Source organism: Leuresthes tenuis, unplaced genomic scaffold, assembly GCF_036924035.1.
Source record: "Leuresthes tenuis unplaced genomic scaffold, fLeuTen1.0.hap1 SCAF_5, whole genome shotgun sequence".
NCBI lineage: Eukaryota > Metazoa > Chordata > Actinopteri > Atheriniformes > Atherinopsidae > Leuresthes > Leuresthes tenuis.
This window is the reverse complement of record NW_027325359.1, coordinates 27,720,381-27,745,571: the sequence shown is the minus strand read 5'-3', so window position 1 is coordinate 27,745,571 and position 25,191 is coordinate 27,720,381. Positions and strand designations below refer to the sequence as shown.

General features: G+C 41.1%; 1 protein-coding gene across 2 annotated transcripts; it reads left to right on the top strand.

Moving 5' to 3' along the window:
• The first annotated feature begins 536 nt into the window (after positions 1–536).
• Positions 537–17,065, top strand: ska1 (spindle and kinetochore associated complex subunit 1). 2 transcript variants are annotated; one of them, XM_072385282.1, is made up of 7 exons: positions 537–695; positions 3,483–3,568; positions 4,329–4,444; positions 5,996–6,090; positions 9,488–9,625; positions 13,801–13,970; positions 16,882–17,065. In XM_072385282.1, the coding sequence occupies exons 2-7, from the start codon at positions 3,487–3,489 to the stop codon at positions 17,028–17,030; spliced, it is 750 nt and encodes a 249-aa protein (XP_072241383.1). In that variant the 5' UTR covers positions 537–695; positions 3,483–3,486; the 3' UTR covers positions 17,031–17,065. The 2 variants fall into 2 exon arrangements, with proteins under 2 accessions (XP_072241383.1, XP_072241384.1); XM_072385283.1 differs by lacking the exon at positions 537–695 and adding an exon at positions 3,143–3,190.
• Positions 17,066–25,191: the final 8,126 nt, after the last annotated feature.

The following is a 25,191-nucleotide window of genomic DNA, read 5'->3' as shown; positions in this document are numbered from 1 at the left end:
ATACGCTGTAGTTTTTGACACTGTTCCATCTGGTGTCATCATGCTTCTTAAAAGCTCCATTACATCTGAACTGCCTTTGAATGGCTCCTTATCAGGCCACTGCAGAGCTTGATGACGAGCTAATCATTTGAATCAGGTGTGGTGGACGAGGGAAACATCGAAAACATGCAGGGCAATGGGTTATGAGGACCGGAATTGAGAAACACTGGCTTAAGCCCAGTAGATGTCTTAGACCTAATATACTACTTGTAGTTTGAATAAAACAATAAAAATCATACCATTTCATAAAGAAAAAAAATAAAAGAAAACCATCTTGTCTGATATTGATCTTGTTTGTGCAACTAATACTTTTGATTCCGAGTAGCTGAAGAACTCCTACTTATTACAAGGTAGTTCTTGGTCATTTTTCTTTTTTATTTGTGTTTATTTTATTTTTTTTTTTATTTATTTTCTTTTTTAGTATGTGGTGAAATCCAGATCCACAACTACGTGAATCAATATTCTCATTTCCTGTTTATGTAGCTCTGTTAAAAGCTGAAATGTTTATTTTGTTGAATGGCAATGTAATTTTGATTGTTTCTACAGTCATTGAAGGCAGCATTGACAAAGCGCATGCGTTAACCTGACGTATTGTACATTTCAAAAGAGCCGGGAAGACAACAACACAGGCGCTCAGGAGAAGGCTTCCAGTCAGAGTGAGTAAACTTTTATCTAAATTCCTGTTAGGTTTAAGTCACTAATACAGTAACACGCAGACATTGATGTACGGCTCGTTCACACACAAATCACTTTCCATTCTGGGCAATTCAACCTAATATGTATGTATGCCGTGTATGAACTGGCGAGCGAGGATGTGCCTTCTGCCAGCGGCTGACTTCCACGTTGAACGTGAACTACCGGTGTCATGCCAACGTAACGCCTCGCAGATCGGAAGTGTTTCCCTTATTTTCGGGAGCGCGCACTTATTAAATATGAAAAATAATGGCCAAAGAGCTCCCGCACACCGAAGCGCTCCAAACATAAGACACAAGACAGTCCAAACATAGTATATAAAGGTAGAGCAGAACAGTATGTGGGGCCTCTGTTTCTCATTCTTAGCGGAATAGACGAAAAAATACTTGTAGATAATTCGATTTATTTTTTATTTAAATTTTGAAATTTTTTTTTAAGAATTGCTCTTTTATCAGTGTTGTTCTGCAAAGTAAATTGTGACTCATCGTAAAATACAGGCTTTCATATATTTTTGTCATACTGAAATAGTTTCAGGAAACTTGGAAGCAGCTTAGTATTGGCCTTTTATTCCCTCTACTGTAGCAGACAGTTGACGAAGAAACAGAAACGGATGAAGAACAGGATTAAAAAAAAAAAATAAAAATCTTTATTCTCGGTCTCAGTTCTGGAATCACAAACAAAATTATGTTATGTTTTTTTTAAATTTTTTTAATGCATTTAGCAGACTCTTTTATCCAAAGTGACTTACAGGTAGGCAGGCAGCTAAGGTAAGGGGGTCTTGCCTAAGGACCCCCTACTGGAGGTAGTACCTTTCATGCAGGGGATTTGAACCCTAGTCTCCCACAGGAGATTTACAGCTTGGAAGCTTACAGCAGTCTCCTACAGGAGACTAGGGTTCAAAGGTGGAAGAAAGGTGGAAATCATAGCACTACACTATCCAGTCCCTCCAGAATTTGAGCTTTATGGAGGTAAAACGGCGGTTGGAAGCTTACAGCAGGGTATGAGCCAATCATGTGCCAGAAAATCAGAACAGTCTCTAAATAAAACGTTGTTAGGAAGATCTTCCATGACTGTAACAAGCACCTACAGTTTTTTTTTTTGTGGTCACAATTAAACTAAAGTAATATTTAAAATATATATATATATATATATATATATATATATATATATATATATATATATAAGAAGCAAAATGGAGGAAGAGAAAACTACTGCATAATTGTCAGGGAGAGTGAAATTTTCTTTTTTTCATTTTTGCCTAATAAAAGGGTTAAATTGTTCTTAAAATGTGTGAATGATGTGCATATTCTCACCACACGTTTGTGTAGAACTTCTGGTGTTTGTGTACATGTATTGTTTTCTTTTTGCACATGTCTGATCGTCTTTCTTTCTTCTACTAAGAATGGATTGGTTTGATATTTCTTCATAAAACTTAAAAGGGATTACACAATTTAGCATGATGAGCAACACGGTACACAGTATAACCTTATTGATGGAACAAAAACAATTAAAGAAATGCATTATGTGTATTTACATGGATGAAATGGAAGCGTAGTAATGTGGATCCACTTCTAGGGAATGAATGCGTGCTCCCATGTGAGGTTTAACTCTCAGCGCAACATAAGAGGAGTGTAAAAGGACTGCAGTCAAGTCTAAAAGGACATTGGATTCAATTAGGAAAGCACCGAAATTAAAGATTTTGCTACAAAAATTGATATTCATGCTTAAAAGAATAAATCTGTTTTAAAATCTATGAGAATATTGATTTAGCACTAAATGCTCACATTCCAACAATGCACAATATCAAATAAAATTCAAATGTTTTACTGGGCCCCACTCCTGAATAGCCTACAGGCCTGTAAGTGACTGCTGAAAGACAGTAAAATGAGATATCCTCTGTCATAACACACAAAGCGCATTAAAGTCCGAAAATACATTTTTGGGTCATTTTTGGTGCATCTCTAGGTTAAAGTGAGCTCAAACAGTGGCTTATGTTGTGGGTATTTAGGCTGGATAAGGTGCTTTGTTTGGGGAATGACTTCTTTTCCAGGTACGTCAGCCTAAATGTAGGCTGAACCAAGGCTTGGTTAGTCCTTAGATCTGCCTAACTCACCCAGAAAGGTTAAAAACCTGGTCTGGCATTCATGAATATACATCTATGAATGAGTTGTTAGGCCATAATAGACAAGCTATTGCACATCATGTTGTTTTCTTATCATCATTAGTTTTAAATCTGAGAATATGTCTTTTAATCTTTGAATTGATGGTGAGGACATTGCTTCCAATTTAGTAAGTGCATTTTTTTTATGTGTGTGTATATTAGACATATTTATATTTTTTTCACTTATACTTCACATTCTTAAATGACAATATTTGTTTTCCTTTGTTTTTGATATGTTAACTGGTAAAGGTGAAAAAGCTGAAGGAAAGTGCCCTGATTGTCCACAGCTTGCTCAAGGTGGGTGTGCAAAAACATATTCTGCATTAAAACATACGGAAGAGGTTTGGCTTCCATAAAGTTGAACTGAATTGACTTTTATTACTCTTGAAAGCGTCTCCTGGTATACTGTATATTTGGACAATATGATAAATAATAACTTTCTAAGTGTAACATTTAAGGATTTCGTTTATTTTTACCATGTGGAATCAGAGGTATGTTTTTATAACTTGACTTTGCTCGTTTCATTGCTTCTATAAACGTCTTTATGTTCACTTTAACACTTTGTGCTTTTTATGTGTCTCTCTTTCAGGAACATGAGTGACCTTGAAGATATCAGTCAACACGTTCATGACAAAATATCATTCATACAACAGATGCTGGATCTGTCAGTTGTCGGTATGACAAAGTGATCTATAACAAGCCTAGTTCACAAGATCTTTTTTTAAAGTATCAAACAAATTTTCGAGGTTGCAGAAACCTGTCCAAACCTGCGGAAATCCGATTTGATAGATGGTCACCTATTGCATGTGAATGCTTGAAGTGTGTGTGAGGCTTGTGGACATATCCTAATGTTGAACCAAATATCTGGTTTGCTTGATATTTCGGGGAGGTTGGGGGGAGGATTTGGTGAGTGAGGAGGTACAGCCAATTAGAGTGCAACAGATGTGATCTTGGGCCATGAAAGGGGGAATCCTTGGAAAGGAAAATACAACAAACATGATAGAGAGCAATCGTACAGTGTGCTTGTGACACTGAGCAGAATTTGGTTAAATGAGGTGAGACCACCAGCATTTCCAGCATGCAATATGACAGACTTGAGAAAGAAGCTGTGGAGTAAAACTGACACTTCTTCTCAACAACCAGGAGAGCAAAACACATTGAATCACCAGGTACACCTTGTATTATAGTGTAATGATGAGAGAACGACTTGCCTTTCATCATTAGCGTGAGATATGACAGCCTGTGTGACCCCTGACACAGATCACTTGTAGTGTGAACCTTTTATGACTTCATATATCCAGATTAAAGGGAGGCATGCCATGGTGTGAACAATTCAAAGTTCTGCCAAAACTAAAAAAAATCTTGTAGTGTCAACTTAGCTTAAAGTAGTGCGTAGATAACATGTAAGTCTGTCTTTTTTTTTCTCTACATTTAGAACTGCCTCAACCCAAGATAAAGAAGCTGGGACAGGAATTCTTTTCACTCGAGAAACTTCTGGAAGAACTAGAAAGATGCGTGGATCAACAGAAAAAGCAACTTGACCATCTCAAGGTAAAGAATTTGGCATACATCAGTACCTCATATGTAGCTGGTTCACAGTGAAAACTAGTGCAGCAGTCACTCATTTTATTCTGTTTTCTGTTGGGATGCCACAACTAAAACTTCCTGCTATGGATGAAATCTCAACCTTTATACAGATCATCTCATCGAGACATGGGATCTCATTCTCAATAGAGACCCGTTTCAAGCAACCAGACAAATTAGTAACAAACAAACAGGGTCATTAGTTCAGCACTTATGACGTTTAAGTGAATAGTAGCAAGTGATGGCCCAAGAAAGTAGTTTCCAAGAATGCTTGTTCTATTTTCCCTCATGTTAACCCTAAAATTTCTTAATAGGATCAAATTAGACGGCTTCAGATCCTGTTACAGGATATTCAAATTCACAGAGACCGAGTGAGAAAATGCCTATGGCTTATCTGTAAGACAATGAAATAGTTGGCAACAGACTAAGGATGGATTTGCAAATGAAAATCAACCAATGCAAAAGTGTTTGGATACTGATGATCAGTTAACCAGAGGCTGCAAAGTGCCATGGTGAGTGAGGGGTTTACAGCCTGTTATGAACCTTAGGTTTTCATTATAAGCAGGGTCCCTCATCTGTTGAGAGCATTCATGTAAATAGTGTCACCATAATCAGTAAGAGGTAAAAAGATGGCAGCAACAAGCCTTTTTCTGGCGTTGAATGGAGAACACGACTGGAAAATACAGGATTTAACATCAGGGCCTCCACCAGACTTTTCAATTTTACCCTCACTAACTATTGGAGTTTGCTAGGTTGTCCAGCAGTCTTCCCACCACCCGATGCAACCTGCCACCAGGTGGTGAATAGATGACACTTCTATCTCTCTCTTCACAGGTCTTCAAGACATAGGGCTTATGATTCCATTATGAAACTGATTGATCATCATCCTGTAGCCTAAGGTGGCCTGGTACCATGTACACTTATGAACCACCTTATGCTCTAACACAGTTTTCGTTGTAGCCAATCCATCAGTTGCACAGAAGTCCAAAAACAAAACCTCACTCAGGATTGGATCAGGGAGCCACCCCTGAGTTTGGTTCCAGAGGTCATGCTGTGCATGGAGGTGAGCCCAGCTTTATTTAGTTGGTACAATTTGACCTCAAACACCAGCACAGGCTTCCTCTCTGCCAGCAAGGTGATATTCCACATCCCAAGAGCCAGCCACAGGACGCCACAGAGGTGGGCCAACAATGCCCCAGGAGCCAATTTGTATTGGGAGACCCTAAGGGGGGCTAAACTGCCCAACAACACAGCTCTCAGGGTCATGTAGTACTAAAACTCCTCCACCATGATAAGGTGGCAGTTCTGTAGAAAAGGTTTATCATATGTTATGTTGTAACAGCTGCATAAATTATTTGAAACATTGTTAGTTCTTTTCTTAAATTCTACTCACTTTGATTGAACTATTCTATAAATCCTCAAAGTGAGGGGCTTTAAAATGTCAAAGCAAGGTTGTGGGAGCTCACAAAATGATCTCGAATGTATGTTGATTATAAAGCATATTTGTATGGGTTTCAGGCACTTGAGGAGTACTTCCAGAAGGCTCTGGAGGACGTACAGCACATTAAGGACAACATCCCGCCTCATATTCCCAGGAAGAAGGACCTGGACAGGTGAAGTTGCTGTATATATGATGCTTGATTTTCTTTTTGTGTTATCATTGTCACAGATGCGATTATTTTTCAGAATAAGAAAATGATAGTGAGTCAGTTCTGACAGAATTATATATATATATATATATACTATACACTGACCTCAGTATAGGTTGTCGTCCATTACATTTCACACAAGGGGGGCGTCAATCAATCAATCCAGTTAAGCAATATTTGTGCTTTAACGTCATTTGAGCACAACAGTGGCTGAGGTCCGCAAGCATCACTGAAGTGCTCCAATGGCGTTAAAGCACACCCTCTCGGGTAATATTGCGATTATACAACTAAAGCCAACAAAAATAAAATGTATAATCAAAATGTATCCATGTTGATGGACAGTTTGCTCTCAAATTTTTCTCAAAACACAATCAGTCACTCCTATGTAGACTCCTATGTGTAATGGAACGTAGTTTACCACTGCAGCAAATAATCCTACCCTTAGTAACGACCTAGCAACAGAAAGCATTTTCTAGTCCCAGATTAGTGAACTCAGAGCTGACGTTAATGTTCAGCGGTCCCGGAATTTCAGCGGAGTAATATTTTAGGGGATGAGTCGGGAGTGCTGTCATGCTGATTTGAGCACGTTCTAAATTTCTTCTTGACCAATCACATTGCTTGGTCAGAACTACTTGTTGTATAATTTTATTTACACGATACGGTACTAATTCACAACAAGTGTTACGTCAGACAACTGTAGATAGAAAGACTATTTACTTTTAGCAAGAATTTGGCCGCTGTGGGGAAAATCTGTACTTATACTGTAAAAGGAGAGGATCTGTACCCAGGACATGCTACCGGTGAGTTTATCTGTTATTCTGGTAGAAGTGTAAATATTACCTGACACAGTCTGTCACTTCATCCGCTCAGTCATTGCTGGACTATAAACACAAGTCTCCAGCTACACTTAAAATCTTTCAACAGTTTGTCAACTGCTCCACCTCACAAAATAAAAAAAAATTTTGTTTTATTCAATGCAAATGTAAAAGATGCGTACAGTTCCTCTCCCCGTCCTCCATTGGGCAAAATAGGCCACAATCTGTTATAACAATGTGATCTATCTGGCTGCAAAACAAGTCCACCTTCGGGTACAAATAAAGTAAGCTGGCCTTAGCTGACCTGATATGGTTTTCCTCATTTCCAATTATGAATTGCTAAGCGGTAACCTGTCACTGTATGGACTTTTATTTATTTTTTTAAAATTATATCAGGAGACTGAAGAAGAGCTGTGGCGAGGCTTTGAATCCACAGACTGGAATGCCCTCTGTCATACACATGGAGATTATATGAATGCTGTGTGTAACATATTATGTTACCTTCTGTGTGGAGATTATTATTCCCACAAAGACAGTGAGGGGCTTCCCCAATTGTTGAGAACTGTTCAAAAACAGCTGAGAAAGAAGGTGTACGGAAACAGGCTAGAAAGCAAGCTCCAGCAGAACAACGTGAAAAAAATGTGTAGCTGGGGAAAGTGAGAAAAACCACTTCAGATCAGTCTCGTGAACTGTTGAATAATGTATGTATGCACATCCTGACAGCTTCACCATGACAGTGCTGCTAATATCAAATGTGTTTCTGTCCAATTAAATTCAGAAGGGATTTTGATTTGATACTGAACAGGAAATGATAATCCTGTTGTCACAACTTGTCAAGGGTTCAATTTATTAGTCTATTCCCTAATCATTTAGCCAATTTCCTGACAAATATGATCTCATGAACTAATGTACTTCTGGTCAACTTGAATCCGACAAAGTGTATACTATTTATTTACTTTCTGTACTCTATTAATACTCCTTTATGCTCTTTTAAATGGTATAATACTGTATTTTGCGCACTATAAGGCTCACTTGATTATAAAGCGTACGTATTACCTAATGTTCTCTGATTGGTTTATTGCTGCCAGCACACGTTGTGTATGTATTACGTCCCTGTGTCACCGGGAAATGGTCCGAAGGTCAAGGACAACATCATCGGTCGTTTTTACACTTATAAACTTATAAACTGCACATCGGTCTGCATCACCCATCTCAGACTGAAGAACAGGCCCTCAGTGGGACATGGGCAAAAGCATTAATGATGACACGATTCAGCCGGAAAAGGGTGGAATGCTCTCTCCGGGTCGGGAATGAGATCCTTCCCCAAGTGGAGGAGTTCAAGTATCTCGGGGTCTTGTTCACGAGTGAGGGACGAATGGAGCGGGAGATTGACGGGCGGATCGGTGCGGCGTCTGCAGTGTTGCGGGCTCTGCACCGACCCGTCGTTGTGAAGAGGGAGCTGAGCCAGAAGGCGAAGCTCTCTACTTACTGGTCAATCTACGTTCCCATCCTCACCTATGGTCACGAGTTGTGGGTAGTGACCGAAAGAACAAGATCGCGAATACAAGCGGCCGAAATGGGTTTCCTCCGCAGGGTGTCTGGGCTCTCCCTTAGAGATAGGGTGAGAAGCTCAGTCATCCGGGAGGGGCTCGGAGTAGAACCGCTGCTCCTCCGCATTGAGAGGAGTCAGATGAGGTGGCTCGGGCATCTGGTTAGGATGCCCCCTGGACGCCTCCCTGGGGAGGTGTTCAGGGCCCGTCCCACTGGGAGGAGACCCCGGGGAAGACCCAGGACACGCTGGAGAGACTATGTCTCTCGGCTGGCCTGGGAACGCCTCGGGGTCCCCCCGGAAGAGCTGGAGGAAGTGGCCGGGGACAGAGACGTCTGGGTTTCTCTGCTCAAGCTGCTGCCCCCGCGACCCGACCCCCGGATAAGCGGCAGATGATGGATGGACGATTCAGTCGCTAAGTACAAGCTCCATACAGTCTTCGCCCCATTCAGAGTGAATGGTTGGGATCCACCTGACCCTGGATTCACACCGAACGCAAAGTGAGCGATGAAAGTGGCCAGTTGCCATTCTTTCTCAATGTAGGAGATCGAAGAGGCGCGGCAAAAGTGAACGTGGTGGTGAGCGGCGCGAAGGGAGAGCGGTGAGGGATGCAGAGGGGGTTAATGCCCCGATGAATGGTCCCCGCGGTAAATTCAAGATGTCGGTAAACGTGACATATTTTGGAATCCGGTGCACACATAAAGTGCACTGGATTATATGGCGAACAGCCGTTTTTTGTGAAAATTTAAGGCTTTTAGGTGTGAAAAATACGGTAAATGAGAAAATATGAAAAATTTGTGTCAGTGTTTTCTAAACTGATTAATCAAGATGATTATGAAAGCATGATAGCAATTCTGAATAATTAGAATTGTGACAGGACTATTCAGTCTTGTAACTGTGACCGGAATCAATTGCAATTGGTGCTTTCAGTTACGGTAGTCCAGCTTGTGAAAACACTCTATAGCTATGAATGACTGAATGATCTTTGATCTTTCAGGGGAAAAGAAACTGTAAGAAACCTGAATGAAGCAACAGATGGTCGGCCTGTTCAAGCAGACAATATTAAGCAAATGAGTAAGACCATTATCAAAGAGATGGAGTTCATCACTATGCCTGAGTTTGAGAGCATCCCTCAGTAAGTATCATTCTTCACTAACATTCAACATGTATGATGTGTGTGTGTGCGTGCGTGCGTGCGTGCGTGTGTGTGTGCGTGCGTGTGTGTGTGTTCTCCAATCACTTCACGGCCACAGGTGTATAAATCCAAGCACCTCGGCATGCAGACTGCTTCTACAATCTGTGAAATAATGGGTCTGATGGGGTTTTTCATTCTTACTAACGAAGTCCCACCTTAAACAGAAAGAACCACACAAGAGATCAATATAAAGTTCAGCTTTTGCAAAAGGGGAGAGCCGTCGCTGCTTCAGCCACAGGTTTGTATGTGTCTAAGCAACCTACAACAATCTCCGACTCCCTCATTGCAGCAGCCTGCTTTTATTCAGAGATAAGAAAGGGGGAAGAGCTTTACAAAAACAAAGGGTTTCATAGAAAATTCAGAACGTTGGTCGTTTACGTATGCATTTACGTATGGAGGCACATCTGCCAATTAGAGTGTGAGACCTTGACGACAATCATACAAAGAGATACATCAATAAACTAGTGTGAATCAACCATTATTGGTTTGTAGTGTAAACTCGGTTGACCTCTGGAAGACTCCGTCCTGAGGCATCTCTTTGTTCACAAGCACCCTCATTTCCTCGCCACATGACTGGAACTAATGCAGTATATAGGATATATATAGTATATATAGTAAAGCGTAGGAAATGCAGTTAAAGCATAGCAATACAATTAAAGGCACAGTAAGGTAATTGTAACACAGGGTATATCATGAGATAAATGTTAAAAACCCTAACAGGGTCGCTCTCAGGAGCTCAGTGAGTTCCAGCGTGGTACCGTGAAATTTCGTCACTACTAACTATTCCACAGTCAGCTGTCAGTGGTATTATAACAAAGTGGGAGCAATTGGGAACAACAGCAACTCAGCCACAAAGTGGTCGGCCACGTAAAATGACAGAGCGGGGTCAGCGGATGCTGAGGCGCAGAGTGCGCAGAGGTCACCAACTTTTTGCAGAGTCAGTCGCTACAGACCTCCAAACTTCATGTGGCCCTCAGATTAGCTCAAGAACAGTGCGTAGAGAGCTTCATGGAATGGGTTTCCATGGTAACTGCATCCAAGCCATACATCACCAAGTGCGATGCAAAGCGTCGGATGCAGTGGTGCAAAGCACGCCGCCACTGGACTTTAGAGCAGTGGAGACGCGTTCTCTGGAGTGAGGAATCACGCTTCTCCATCTGGCAATTTCATGGAGGAGTCTGAGTTTGGTGGTTGCCAGGGGAACGGTACTTGTCTGACTGCATTGTGCCAAGTGTAAAGTTTGGTGGAGGGGGGATTATGGTGTGGGGTTGTTCTTCAGGAGCTGGGCCTGGCCCCGTAGTCTCAGTGAAAGGAACTTTTCATGCTCCCAACTTTGTGGAAACAGTTTGGGGACGGCCCCTTCCTGCTCTAACATGCCTGCACACCAGTGCACAAAGCAAGGTCCATAAAGACATGGTTGAGCCAGTTTGGTGAGGAAGAACCTGACTGGCCTGCACAGAGTCCTGACCTCAACCTGATAGAACAAGCTTTGCGATGAATTAGACAGGAGACTGTGAGCAAGGCCTTCTGTCCAACATCAGTGTCTGACCTCACAAATGAGCTTCTGGAAGAATGGTCAAAGATTCCCATAAACACACTCCTAAACCTTGTGTCTGAGCAGTTGTCCAACTGGTCAAAAATGCACAGTAAAGATGTTGAAGGACTAAGAAACTTTGCTGATTTTAAAAAATGCCTGTGTGTCAGCTTTGCCTCATGTCAAAGGCCTAGAAATATAAACGATCGTGAGGAAAATCAAAAATTGACACAAAAACTACCAGACTGGGCAGCTGCCAGATGGAATTATCAAGTTTCAAAGGCTCCAATTGAACGAAATGAGTTTCCAGTGCTTAGTGAATTTGCTGCATTTCTACTGTTGGATGCCTTTTTTATGCAGATTTCACAGCGAAACGTTGGAGCCATTTATCAACACTCACAGATGAAATTCCTCCTTCTCAGTTGTGAGGTGGGTTTGTTGTTGGGCTACAACTGTTCTGGAGTACTGGCACTCAGGCAGGTGATATTAGGCAAGGAGGATTAAAGGAAAATCAGTGCTGTAGAATATATGCAGACAGGGCCCAGGATGGGATGATTCACTGCCTCAACATCTGACGCCCCACTGGGAACAATGGAAAAGTGATCTTGCCAATCTGGAGCAGATACAAGTAACCAGGTGTTACCTTCCCGCATCCTTTGGAAAAGTTGTAAAATGGGAAATCCATCATTTCTCAGATGCCAGCACCTCAGGATATAGACAGTCTTCCTATTTAAGATGTACAAATGAAAGTTCACTATGCTTTCATCATAGGAAAATCTCGATTATCTCCTTCGAAGATCACCACCATTCCAACAGCAGCAATTGTCTCTGTGACAGTGAGAAACATGCTTAGAGAAGAACTACCTTATGGCAGTGATGAAGAGTTTTTCTGGACAGACTCTAAAGTTGTGTTAGGTTACATAAACAATGAAGCAAGGCATTTTCACACCTTCGTGGCAAACAGGGTGCAGGGTCCGAAGATGACTAAAAGACAAGTCTGACACTCGCTCCACTGTTAATGAAAGGCAAGAAGCAGAAATTGTAATTATTAAAGATTTGCCAAGACCAACATATCAAGAGGAAACATAGACACTGACTCAAGGAAAGCTTCTCCCACACAACAACAGACTCCATCACTTGGATGTCTTTTTAGACAATGACGGTGTGCTCAAGGGGGGAGGAAGACTGAACAGTTAAAGTATGCCTTGTTCATTCAAACATCCAACAGTCATGAAAATGTCAAAGATCAGAGCAAAAGCTTCAAAATGAACTAAATTTGATATCATGGATATTGGATCCCAGGGCTAAGCCAGTGTGTTGCTTCTTTTATCCGCCTATGTGTGTTGTGCAGGAAACTGAGGAGACCTGTGGAGGAACAGAAAATGAGTGATCTAGGATGGAACCATCTCCTCCTCTTACGTACTGCGGCACGGATTGTTTTGGCCCCTTCCTGACAAAACATAACACGAACAAGATACGATCTGATCTTCACTTGCTTCAGGTGCTTCATCTGCTTCAATACATTTGGAGATGTTAGATGATCTATCCACAGATGCCTTTATTGATGGTTTGGGCTGCTTTATTGCACTGAGAGGCTATGTGAAGCAGATTAAATGTGATCAGGGTGCTAATTTTGTTGGTGCCAAAAATGAACTGAATGCAGCTCTACAGGAAGTCAATGCTGACAGGCTGAGAGCTTTTCTTGCAGAAAACCAATGTGACTTTGTATTCTATGCACCTCATGGAAGCCATGCCGGAGGAGTGACGGGTACGAACTGTTAGAAATGTCCTCAACTCCACTTTCGCACGTTCCCCAGGTGGGCTTAATGATGCTTCTCTGCGGACTTTCTTTTATGAAGTTGCCGCAATAGTGAGTGATCGTCCTCTAACGACAGACAACTTGAGTGATCCAAACAGCTTGGAACGTCTTACTCCAAATCATCTAATCAACTTTAAGGCCATGATTGCACTACCTCCCCCGGGCAACTTTAGCAGAGAAGATGTGTATGGAAGAAAAAGATGGCTGAAGGCTCATCTTTGCTTGACTGGGAGCAACAATGTATATAGTGTGTGTGTGTGTGTGTGTATATATATATATATATATGTATATATTATGCATTTAGCAGACGCTTTTATCCAAAGCGACTTACAGGTAGGCAGATAGGGTAAGGGGGTCTTGCCTAAGGACCCCTACTGGAGGTAGTAGAACCTTTCATGCAGGGGATTTGAACCCAGGACACCTACATGAAAGGTAGCAATCTAACCACTACACTATCCAGTCCTATGCAGTATGTGTATATACGTATGTGTATATACGCTTGTATACCTGTGTGTGTGTGTGTATACGCGTGTGTATACGTATGTATACATATACCTATATATACGTATGTGTGTATACACATACGTATATACGTACGTGTATATATATGTGTGTGTGTGTGTAAAGATGGATAATGTTGCTTTTTTTTTTTTATCTATACAGCCCACTATCAAAACATTTCTTTAGCCTGTTCTATGGGCAGCCTTTTCATCTAATGTCAGGAGATGATGTATTGTGTGTCCATTCACCTGTGTTCCCCAGGTACATGAAAGGACGTGTATCATATGACCAGCTTAATGCAGCAGTGGACAGCATTAACATTGCTGTGACAGCCAAGTACAAGATCCTCCATCAGTCAGTGAAAACTCTCAACAATCATGCCCGCAAGCTGCACCAGCGCTTTAAGGACCAGCAGACCAAAGAGACGAAAGGTGGTTTTCAATTACAATATTTTGTGGATGGTGTAAACTGTCAGCTCACAAAAATACAATTTGTTTGCAAACATGTCAAGTTGTAATTTGTGCACCACAGAACTAAACTGTGCAGTTGGTGTAGAAGCAACCTGTGAGCGACGTTTACCTTTGATCACAGCACACAGTTTCAGGGAAATGTTCTGATAAGCTTATGCAAAAGAGGAAAAAAAAGAAACACTGAACAAAAGAGTAGAAGTCTTGCTATTTGAAGCAGTTCTTTTGCGATGGCCGGTGTTCTAATTTCTAGTTTACAAGAATATCCATTTTCCTAGCTGTGCTGGCTAAAGACAAATTATTTCTTCTATTCCCGGAAATTAAGCATGTTGATATCTCCAAAAAGCCAAATCTTCAGGTCTCATGGAAATTCAGACTCTGGAAAGTCTGAAACAGTAGCTATAATAAACTTCCAAAATTCTTCTAGGTAAGAACAAGCCCAGAGCATATGCAGCAGCTTGTCTTCAGTTATCTTATATCTTTGGCACATGGGAGATATTCCCACTGATCTTATATAGTCTGTGTGGGGTGAAATAGGTTCTGTGAAAAATATTAAATTGCATTTGCCTATGTTTAGCTATGTTTTTTTCCCCTACCCCTTTCCCATGCTCTTACCTATTGAGGGTATTCACCTAAGTGACACACGCCATTCAAACCTAGAATTTAAATGGCCTGTAACAAGTTTTTTTTTTTTTTTTTTTTTTGAAGAAACAAATTCCTGGGTCATCTGCTGTTTGTTATACACACGTGGACAAAATTGTTGGTACCCCTCAGTTAAAGAAGGAAAAACCCAAAATTCTCACTGAAATCACTTGAAACTTACAAAAGTAACAATAAATGAAAATGTATTGAAAATTAAATAATCAAAATCAGCCATTACTTTTGAATTGTTGATTAACATAATTATTTTTTAAAAAAAAACTAATGAAATAGGGCTGGACAAAAATGATGGTACCCCATAACTTAATATTTTGTTGCACAACCTTTTGAGGCAATCACTGCAATTAAACAATTTCTGTATTTGTCAATGAGCGTTCTGCAGCTGTCAACAGGTATTTTGGCCCACTCCTCATGAGCAAACTGCTCCAGTTGTCTCAGGTTTGATGGGTGTCTTCTCCAAATGGCATGTTTCAGCTCCTTCCACAGATGTTCAATGGGATTCAGATCTGGGCTCATGGAAGGCCACTTTAGAATAGTCCAACGCTTTTCTCTCAGCCATTCTTGGGTGTTTTTGGCTGTGTGTTTTGGATCATTGTCCTGTTGGAAGACCCATGACCTGCGACTGAGACCAAGCTTTCTGACACTAGGCAGCACATTTCTCTCCAGAATGCCTTGATAGTCGTCAGATTTAATTTTACCTTGCACACATTCAAGACACCCTGTGCCAGATGCAACAAAGCAGCCCCAAAACATTGCTGAGCCTCCTCCATGTTTCACCGTAGGGACAGTGTTCTTTTCTTCATATGCTTGGTTTTTGAGTCTACGAACATAGAGTTGATGTGCCTTACCAAAAAGCTCCAGTTTGGTCTCATCTGTCCAAAGGACATTCTCCCAGAAGCTTTGTGGCTTGTCAACATGCATTTTTGCAAATTCCAGTCTCGCTTTTTTATGATTTTTTTTTTTTCAGTAGTGGTGTCCTCCTTGGTCGTCTCCCATGAAGTCCACTTTGGCTCAAACAACGACGAATGGTGCGATCTGACACTGATGTACCTTGGCCTTGGAGTTCACCTTTAATTTCTTTGGAAGTTGTCCTGGGCTCTTTGGATACAATTCGAACGATCTGTCTCTTCAATCTGTCATCAATTTTCCTCTTGCGGCCACGTCCAGGTTGGCTACTGTCCCGTGGGTCTTGAACTTCTGAATAATATGAGCCACTGTTGTCACAGGAACTTCAAGCTGTTTAGAGATGGTCTTATAGCCTGCACCTTTAAGATGTTTGTCTATAATTTTTTTTCAGATGTCCTGGGACAATTCTCTCCTCCGCTTTCTGTTGTTCATGTTCAGTGTGGTACACACCTTTTCACCAAACAGCAGAATGACTACTTGTCTCCCTTTTAAATAGGCAGACTGACTGATTATGAGTTTGGAAACACCTGTGATGTCAATTAAAGGACACACCTGAGTTAATCATGTCACTCTGGTCAAATAGTTTTCAATCTTTTATATAGGTACCATAATTTTTGTCCAGCCCTATTTCATTATTTTTTTTTAAATAATTATGTTAATCAACATTTCAAAAGTCATGGCTGATTTTGATTATTTAATTTTCAATGAATTTTTATTTATTGTTAATTTTGTAGGTTTCAAGTGCTTTCAGTGAGAATTGTGGGTTTTTCCTTCTTTAACTGAGGGGTACCAACAATTTTGTCCACGTGTGTAGGTTGTAAATACCAGACTGGAAATAATACATGTTTTTGAAAAACATGAACCAATATTGCATTTAAGTGTTCAAAATTATTATTATAGTTTCTTGAAGGACCCTTGTATTTCCTAAATTTTAAATATCATTAAGAAGAAAACTGAATTTTTAAGCCTGTTTTCCATTTTATTGGAATACAAATCCTTTTTGTTTTTTTGCCTCAACAAAGACAAATAGTGGCTGCTCTGCGCTCTCCCTCTAACTGCATTCTTTTGCAGCACTGCAAAATATTCTGCCATGCATAAGGCAACATTACGTGCATTATACTGCATCCAAAATGTTGGTGAATTGTACTTTCACAGAATCAAATAATGCACTCAGTATTTCAATATGTTGTTTGTCCTCTGCCTTTTTGGGTCTTGAGCTGCTCTCATTTGAATACGACTGCTGGTGTTTACACAGATGAGTACATAAGAGATTAAAGTGTTTACAATGTTGTGTTTAAATGTCTTGCAGGTCAGTATTTTATTGTGGAGGATGATATTCGTGAATTTACCCAGACGAAGGTGGACAAACGCTTTCAGGGGATTTTAAACATGCTTCGACACTGCCAGCGCCTTCGAGAGCTTAGAGGGGGTGGACTCATTCGCTACATGTTGTTATGAAAAACAAGATGAGCTCTACTTTTTCTTCCGTGATAGACCGCATGTCAGGCAGATGCCTTTACAGTTCAAAGACTGCTGTGAACATTGCTATACAACACATATAAGGCCTCTTTCAGAATAGTTGACTACCCAAACATCTAACTGATTTAACTGCAGATGGGAAGGTTTTTCCATATGTATATACATGTTTGTAATCTATGGCAATTCTGTTACACCTATTAAATCAAATGCAATCTAACTTTAGCTCTGTCTCTTATTTCTACTGCATTTGAGTTTTATTCATATTAATGAAAAGGTAATAATGCTGATTTTTCTCTATGAGGTCACAGTAAATGGTGGTCTTGGTTCTTTACTTTATTATATTTAAGTATTTATAGTATCTAGCTTCATGTTTTTAAAAAAAAAAAAAAAAAGCGATTCTTACATCTCCACTAAACAGCAGCAGCTAGAGCCCAGTTGCTCTCCTATGCAACAACAAATCAACTTTCCAAAAGTTTGTCAACTTGTTTTTATTTCATTTAATCTATAACAAACACATATTTAAAACGAGTTACACTGCAGCAATGTTATCTCCAGTTTAGGACTGATAAAACATTGAATTGAAATTAATCTAATTGGATGTAGTCCAATTTCAAAATCACCCCTTGGTTCACACTTTTTTTTTGCCTTATTGTAGTAGCTTACTAAGGCTATCACATAGCTATTTATTGTTGTATTAAGGGAAAGGCGACGTTGTTAGAGCTGAACTTGTTAGTATAAAAAGGACCTCCTGAACCTCTCAGTCCTGCCAGGATGCTGTGGAGAGGATGTTTCTTGTTCTCCAAAACAGAATATGATTTCCTCCTCATCCGTTGCTCCACCACAACAGTTAGAGGGTCCAGTCTTCTGCCTACTACAGAACTGGCCTTTTTTTACCAGTTCGTCCAGGCGCCTATAGTTTTTGTCTGTAGTGCAACTCCCCCAGCTGACAACAGCATAGAACAGGGCACTCTCAATGATAGTGTGACAAAACATGCACATCATATCACTGCAGACATTGAAGGATCTGAGCCATCTCAGGAAGAAGAGACGTCTCTGGCCCCTCCTGTACACTGCTTTTATGTTGGCAGACCACTCCAGTTTATTATCCAGCACCACCCCCAGGTATTTGCAGGTCTGAACAGTCTCTGTCTCCCCTCCATCAATACAGACTGACTGGTATGGAGTTTTAGATCTCCTGAAGTCCACCACCAGCTCTTTGGTCTTGGTAGTGTTCAGGAGCAAACAGTTCTTTTTGGTTCAGCCATTGAAGGTCTCCGCAAGGTCCCTGTACTCCCACTTTACGGTGGTTAAATTAAATAGTTAAATAGTCATTGCGCAGGTTAACCAACCTCTGATTAAAAAACAGGATAATACCCCCTCCTTTCTGCTTACCGTTCGTATTCAGGTCTCGATCCGCTCGTATGGCTGTGAAGCCGGGTATGTCCACACTTTGCTGGTAGCACTGCACATTATCAAAAAATAGAAATTAAACAAAATGTAAATAAAAAGCAGATCACTAAAAATGTTTAGATTAAAACTAAAATGACATATGACGATGAACAAAATTCAGAGCGACACAGATTTGCTGCCGATAAGGTCGGCGCATAGGAACCGGAATGTGATAGTAATAGGAACTTAGATGGTGAGGAGTACGAGCTTATAAACAGAAGGGGGTCATTCAAACGTTTTGGGTCGTTACAGTCACACGTGTCATTGAACCCCTCGACCAATGTACATGTTGTTTAAGTCATTCCCACATAAACTATCCACCTGTCTGAAAGAATACATTTTGCTCACATGATCCAAGGTGTGAATGGTTGTGCCTGGGGAGGAGAGACAATTCTGCATTGCAGGTGCTATGAAGGTGATACCTTAGACCATCTACTCTGCTCAAAGATGTTTTTTTCAGGTTAACATAGATGGCTTTCTTGACTCTTCTCTCAAACCATCTGTCTACTTTGTCCAGAATGTGTACATTACTGTCCTCAGAAAGATTGCCTCTTCTCCTTAAGATTTCAGTGAATTGCAGAGTCATGACCTGACGAGCAGGCTCTCCTTAGTTGTGCCATCCGCTTGTGAAGCTATTGTTTGGTCTCTCCTATACAGAGGTCCGTACACTCTGCATACATGACACCACTAAGTTTGTGTTTGGTGTTTTGTCCTTTGGGTGAACCAGTCTCTGTCTGAGGGTGTTCTTGGGTTTGTAGTGCACTGGAGTGTCATGTTTAGAGAAGATCCTTCTAAGTTTATCTGAGACTCCTACCACATAAGGAATTACAATATGTCTGTGTCTGTTCTTAGCTTTACTAATGGTGTTGTTTGGTCCAGATATCTGCTGAGTTGACAAAGGGCCAGTTTGGATATCAACCGGTTTGAAGAGCTTTCTTGGAGTGCTGATGTTCCTTTTGTGTCCCCTCAGCCTTAGTAAGTACACTCTCAGCCTGGTAGTGTATTGTACTGATGAGTTTGTCTTTTAGTGGATGATGTGAGGCGAAAAGCAGGTATTGGTCTGTATGTGTGGGTTTGCCGGAATAAAAAGTGTTGAGACTTCCCTCCTCTTCAGTGTACACAGCAGTGTAAAAGAGGCAGCTTGTGGTCTTTTGCACCTTCCTTTGTGAACTTGATGTTGCTTTCCACCCAGTTGATGTGCTCATGTTGTCCACATATCTGAAAATGTGCCTTGGTGTTGTTCTTTTGGCATGAACTCAGTGCTTTGTTTTCCACTGAAGCATTTTTTTGTTTTGCAGTATGTCAGGATTGTTCCAGATGGGTGTAAGCTTACACGGGACAAGTGAGGACTTTGTTATTTTAAGAAATTCCCACCAGGCTGTCAGAGAGGTGCTGATGTTAATGCTTTTGAAACATTTGTGATTTTTTACGTTTTGACTAATAAGTGGCAGGTCAGAGATTTCCAGATTATCACACAATGCTTGTTCTATATTTATCCATGGTTCATCTATTGGGCTAGGTTTAAACCATTTTGATATATACTGTAACCTATTGGCTAAGGAATAGTGCTGAAAATTAGGTAAATCTAATCCTTCACAGTCCTTGGTCTTCTGTAGGGTTTTTAAACTAATACTCGGTGGTTTGTTTTTCCACAGAAATTTGGAGATGCATGAATCTAGTGACTTAAACCAAGTAGCAGATGCTTTTATGGGGATCATTGAGAACAAATAATTAACTTTTGGTAGTATCATCATTTTAATGGTTGTAACTCTCCCCATAAGTGATATAGGTAAGGACTTCCAACGAGAGAGATCGTCCTCTACTGTCTTTAATAATTGCACATAATTTAGCTTTGTTAGCTCTGAGAGCCTGGAGGAAATGTTTATGCCTAAATATCTAATATTTCCTGACTGTAAAGTGATTACAGGTATATTCTGGACTCTACAGTTAATGGGCAGAACTGTGGTCTTAGACCAATTGATAGAGTAGTCAGAAAGTGCTGAGAATTTATTTATGAGTGTGATCGTGTGAGTGAGAGACGTTTGAGAGTTCTGAAGGAAAAGTAAAACATCATCAGCATAAAGACTTATTTTATGCTCAATATTTTGGGGTTAGATGCCTTTAATATTTCTATCTTGTCTGATAGCAGCTGCTAAAGGTTCGATGAAAATAGCAAAAAGTGAGGGAGAAAGTGGGCAACCCTGTCTTGTACCTCTCTGCAGACTGAAGATGGAGAGGTTTGATCATTTGGGGAGCTATATAATATCCTTATCGCGTTGATGAAGTGTGACCCAAACCCGAATTTGTTTAATGCTGCGAATACCTTTTTTGGACATTCACACCTTCTTGCAGCTGAAGACCTCCTCTCCCACTGATGATCATGTGCGGTTTGATTTTCGAAAATTTTCTTTCATGTTTTCTAGCAATTATTGATGGACATTTAGACCTTCTTGCAGCTGAACACCTCCGCTCCCTCTTTTGATCATACATTGTCAGGCATTCGCACCTTGTCTTACCAGCTTTTTACAAACTTTAGTCGAACATTCACAACTTTTTGCAGCCGAACACCACCTCTCCCGCTTTTGATGATGTATGGTCCGGCATTCTTACCTTTTCTAACACATTTTTCAGCAATTATGGTCGGAGATTCACACCTACTCACAGCCGAACAACTCTGCTCCCGCATTTAATGGTGTATAGTCGGGCATTCTCACCCTTTCTCATCAGCTTTTTGCTAATTCTGATCTGAAATTCACACCTACTTGCAGTCGAACAGCTCCACTCCCTCTTTTGATTGTGTACAGTCGGGTATTTTAACCTATGGCCATATAAGAAAGAACCACCTCCGCTCCCTGTTTTGATCATGTATGGTCTGGCAATACTACCTATTCTTACCCGTTTGTGAGTAATTGATTTTGTTTGGTTGGATATTCAAACCTTTTCTTAACTGCTTTTTACAAACTTTGGTTGGACGTTCACACCTTCTTGTAGCCGAACACATCCACTCCTGCTTATGATGATGTATGGTTGGGCATACGCACCTTTTTTTTACCCATTTTTCAGGAATTATGGGTGGACATTCACATCTTCTTGCAGCTGAACACCTCCTCTCCCACTTATGACCATGTGCGGTTTGATTTTTGAAATTTTTACTTTCATGTTTTCTAGCAATTATTGATGGACATTCAGACCTTCTTGCAGCTGAACACCTCCGCTCCCGCTTTTGATTATACATTGTCGGGCATTCGCACCTTGTCTTACCAGCTTTTTACAAACTTTAGTCGAACATTCACACCTTCTTGCAGCTGAACACCTCCGCTCCCGCTTTGGATGGTGTATAGTCGGGCTTTCGAGCCTTTTCTTACCCGGTTTTTACAAATTATGGTTGGACATTCAGACCTTGCAGTCGAACACCTCCGCTCCCTCTTTTGATCATACATTGTCGGGCATTCGCACCTTGTCTTACCCGCTTTTTACAAACTATAGTCAGACATTCACACGTTGCAGCTGAACCACCTCCGCTCCATGTTTTGATCATGTATGGTCTGGCAATACTACCTTTTCTTACCCGTTTGTGAGTAATTATGGCTGGACATTCACAATAATATAATTGCTAGAAAACATGAAAGTAAAAATTTAAAAAATCAAACCGCACATGGTCATAAGTGGGAGAGGAGGTGTTCAGCTACAAGAAGATGTGAATGTCCATCCATAATTCCTGAAAAATGGGTAAAAAAAAGAAAGGTGCGAATGCCCAACCATACATCATCATAAGCAGGAGTGGATGTGTTCGGCTACAAGAAGGTGTGAACGTCCAACCAAAGTTTGTAAAAAGCAGTTAAGAAAAGGTTCGAATATCCAACCAAACAAAATCAAAAGCGGGAGCAGAGCTGTTCGACTGCAAGTAGGTGTGAATGTCCAGCCATAATTACTCACAAACGGATAAGAATAGGTAGTATTGCCAGACCATACATGATCAAAACAGGGAGCGGAGGTGGTTCAGCTGCAACGAGTGAATGTCTGACTATAGTTTGCAAAAAGCGGGTAAGACAAGGTGCGAATGCCCGACAATGTATGATCGAAAGAGGGAGCGGAGGTGTTCGGCTGCAAGGTCTGAATGTCCAATCATAATTTGTAAAAACCGGGTAAAAAAAGGCTCGAAAGCCCGACTATACACCATCAAAAGCGGGAGCGGAGGTGTTCAGCTGCAAGAAGGTGTGAATGTCCATCAATAATTGCTAGAAAACATGAAAGTAAAAATTTCGAAAATCAAACCGCACATGATCATAAGTGGGAGAGGAGATGTTCGACTGCAAGTAGGTGTGAATGTCAGATCATAATTTGCAAAAAGTTGATGAGAAAGGGTGAGAATGCCCGACTATACACCATCAAATGCGGGAGCGGAGTTGTTCGGCTGTGAGTAGGTGTGAATCTCCGACCATAATTGCTGAAAAATGTCTTAGAAAAGGTAAGAATGCCGGTCCATACATCATCAAAAGCGAGAGAGGTGGTGTTCGGCTGCAAGTAGGTGTGAATGTCCAGCCATAATTACTCACAAACGGGTAAGAAAAGGTAGTATTGCCAGACCATACATGATCAAAATTCAGAGTCAGAGATTCACACCTTGCAGCTGAACCACCTCCGCTCCCTGTTTTGATCATGTATTGTCTGGCAATACTACCTTTTCTTACCCGTTTGTGAGTAATTATGGCTGGACATTCACACCTACTTGCAGTCGAACAGCTCTGCTCCCGCTTTTGATTTTGTTTAGTTGGATATTCGAACCTTTTCTTAACTGCTTTTTACAAACTTTGGTCGGACGTTCACACCTTCTTGCAACCGAACACCTCCGCTTCCGCTTTTGATGGTATATATTCGGGAATTCTAACCTTTTCTTACCCGCTTTTTACAAACCATGTTCGGACTTTCACACCTTCTTGCAACCGAACACCTCCGCTTCCGCTTTTGATGGTATATATTCGGGAATTCTAACCTTTTCTTACCCGCTTTTTACCAACTATGCTCGGACATTCAAACCTTCTTGTAGCCGAACACATCCACTCCTGCTTTTGATGATGTGTGGTTGGGCATTCGAACCTACTTCTTGCCCGCTTTTCATTAATTATGGGTGGACATTCACACCTTGCGGAGGTGGTTCAGCTGCAAGAAGGTGTGAATGTCCGACTAAAGTTTGTAAAAAGCGGGTAAGACAAGGTGCGAATGCCCGACAATGTATGATCAAAAGCGGGAGCGGAGGTGTTCAGCTGCAAGAAGGTCTGAATGTCCATCAATATTTGCTAGAAAACATGAAAGTAAAAATTTCGAAAATCAAACCGCACATGATCATAAGTGGGAGAGGAGGTGTTCAGCTGCAAGAAGGTGTGAATGTCCACCCATAATTGCTGAAAAATGGGTAAAAAAAAGGTGCGAATGCCCAACCATACATCATCAAAAGCAGCTGTGGATGTGTTCGGCTACAAGAAGGTGTGAACGTCCAACCAAAGTTTGTAAAAAGCAGTTAAGAAAAGGTTTGAATATCCAACCAAACATAATCAAAAGCGGGAGCAGGACTGTTCGACTGCAAGTAGGTGTGAATGTCAGATCATAATTTGCAAAAAGCTGATGAGAAAGGGTGAGAATGCCCGACTATACACCATCAAATGCGGGAACGGAGTTCGTCTGTGAGTAGGTGTGAATCTCCGACCATAATTGCTGAAAAATGTGTTAGAAAAGGTAAGAATGCCGGTCCATACATCATCAAAAGCGAGAGAGGTGGTGTTCTGCTGAAAGTAGGTGTGAATGTCCAGCCATAATTACTCACAAACGGGTAAGAAAAGGTAGTATTGCCAGACCACACATGATCAAAACAGGGAGCGGAGGTGGTTCAGCTGCAACGTGTGAATGTCTGACTATAGTTTGTAAAAAGCGGGTAAGACAAGGTGCGAATGCCCGACAATGTATGATCAAAAGAGGGAGCGGAAGTGTTCGGCTGCAAGAAGGTCTGAATGTCCATCAATAATTGCTAGAAAACATGAAAGTAAAAATTTCGAAAATCAAACCGCACATGATCATAAGTGGGAGCGGAGGTGGTTCAGTTGCAAGAAGGTGTGAATGTCCGACTAAAGTTCAAATATATTAACAAAAGCGGGAGGAGAGGTCTTCGGATGAGAGTGTTTGAGAATTTCCAACAATAATCTATAAAATGCGGTGAAAAAAAGGTGTGATAGAACACTAAAAGGTGGAGCGGAAGTGTTCGGCTGCAAGAAGGTGTGAATGTCCGACTATATTTGGTGAAAAGCAGGTGAAGCAAGGTCTGAATGCCCAACCTTACATCATCAAAAGCGAGATCAGAGGTGTTTGGCTGCAAGAAGGCCATAGTTTGCCAAAAGCGGGTAAGGTGCGAATGACCGACTAAATATCAACAAAAGTGGGGGCGGAGGTCTTCGGATGCAAGTGGGTGTGAATATCCCACCATACAAGTATGGTGGAGAGGAAGCTGTGAATTGCTGACCATAGTTTGCAAAAAGCGGGTGAGAAAAGGTGCGAATGTCCAACCATACATGATCAAAACAGGGAGCGGAAGTGTTTGGCTGCGACAAGGTGTGAATATCCACCCATAATTAATGAAAAGCGGGCAAGAAGTAGGTTCGAATGCCCAACCACACATCATCAAAAGCAGGAGTGGATGTGT

Excerpts from the sequence above, each read along its gene's own strand:
- ska1 (XM_072385282.1), top strand. The coding sequence starts at position 3,487 with ATGAGTGACCTTGAAGATATCAGTCAACACGTTCATGACAAAATATCA. Across the intron at positions 4,445-5,995 it reads AGCAACTTGACCATCTCAAG|GCACTTGAGGAGTACTTCCA; the intron begins GTAAAGAATTTG and ends TATGGGTTTCAG. Across the intron at positions 13,971-16,881 it reads GCAGACCAAAGAGACGAAAG|GTCAGTATTTTATTGTGGAG; the intron begins GTGGTTTTCAAT and ends AATGTCTTGCAG.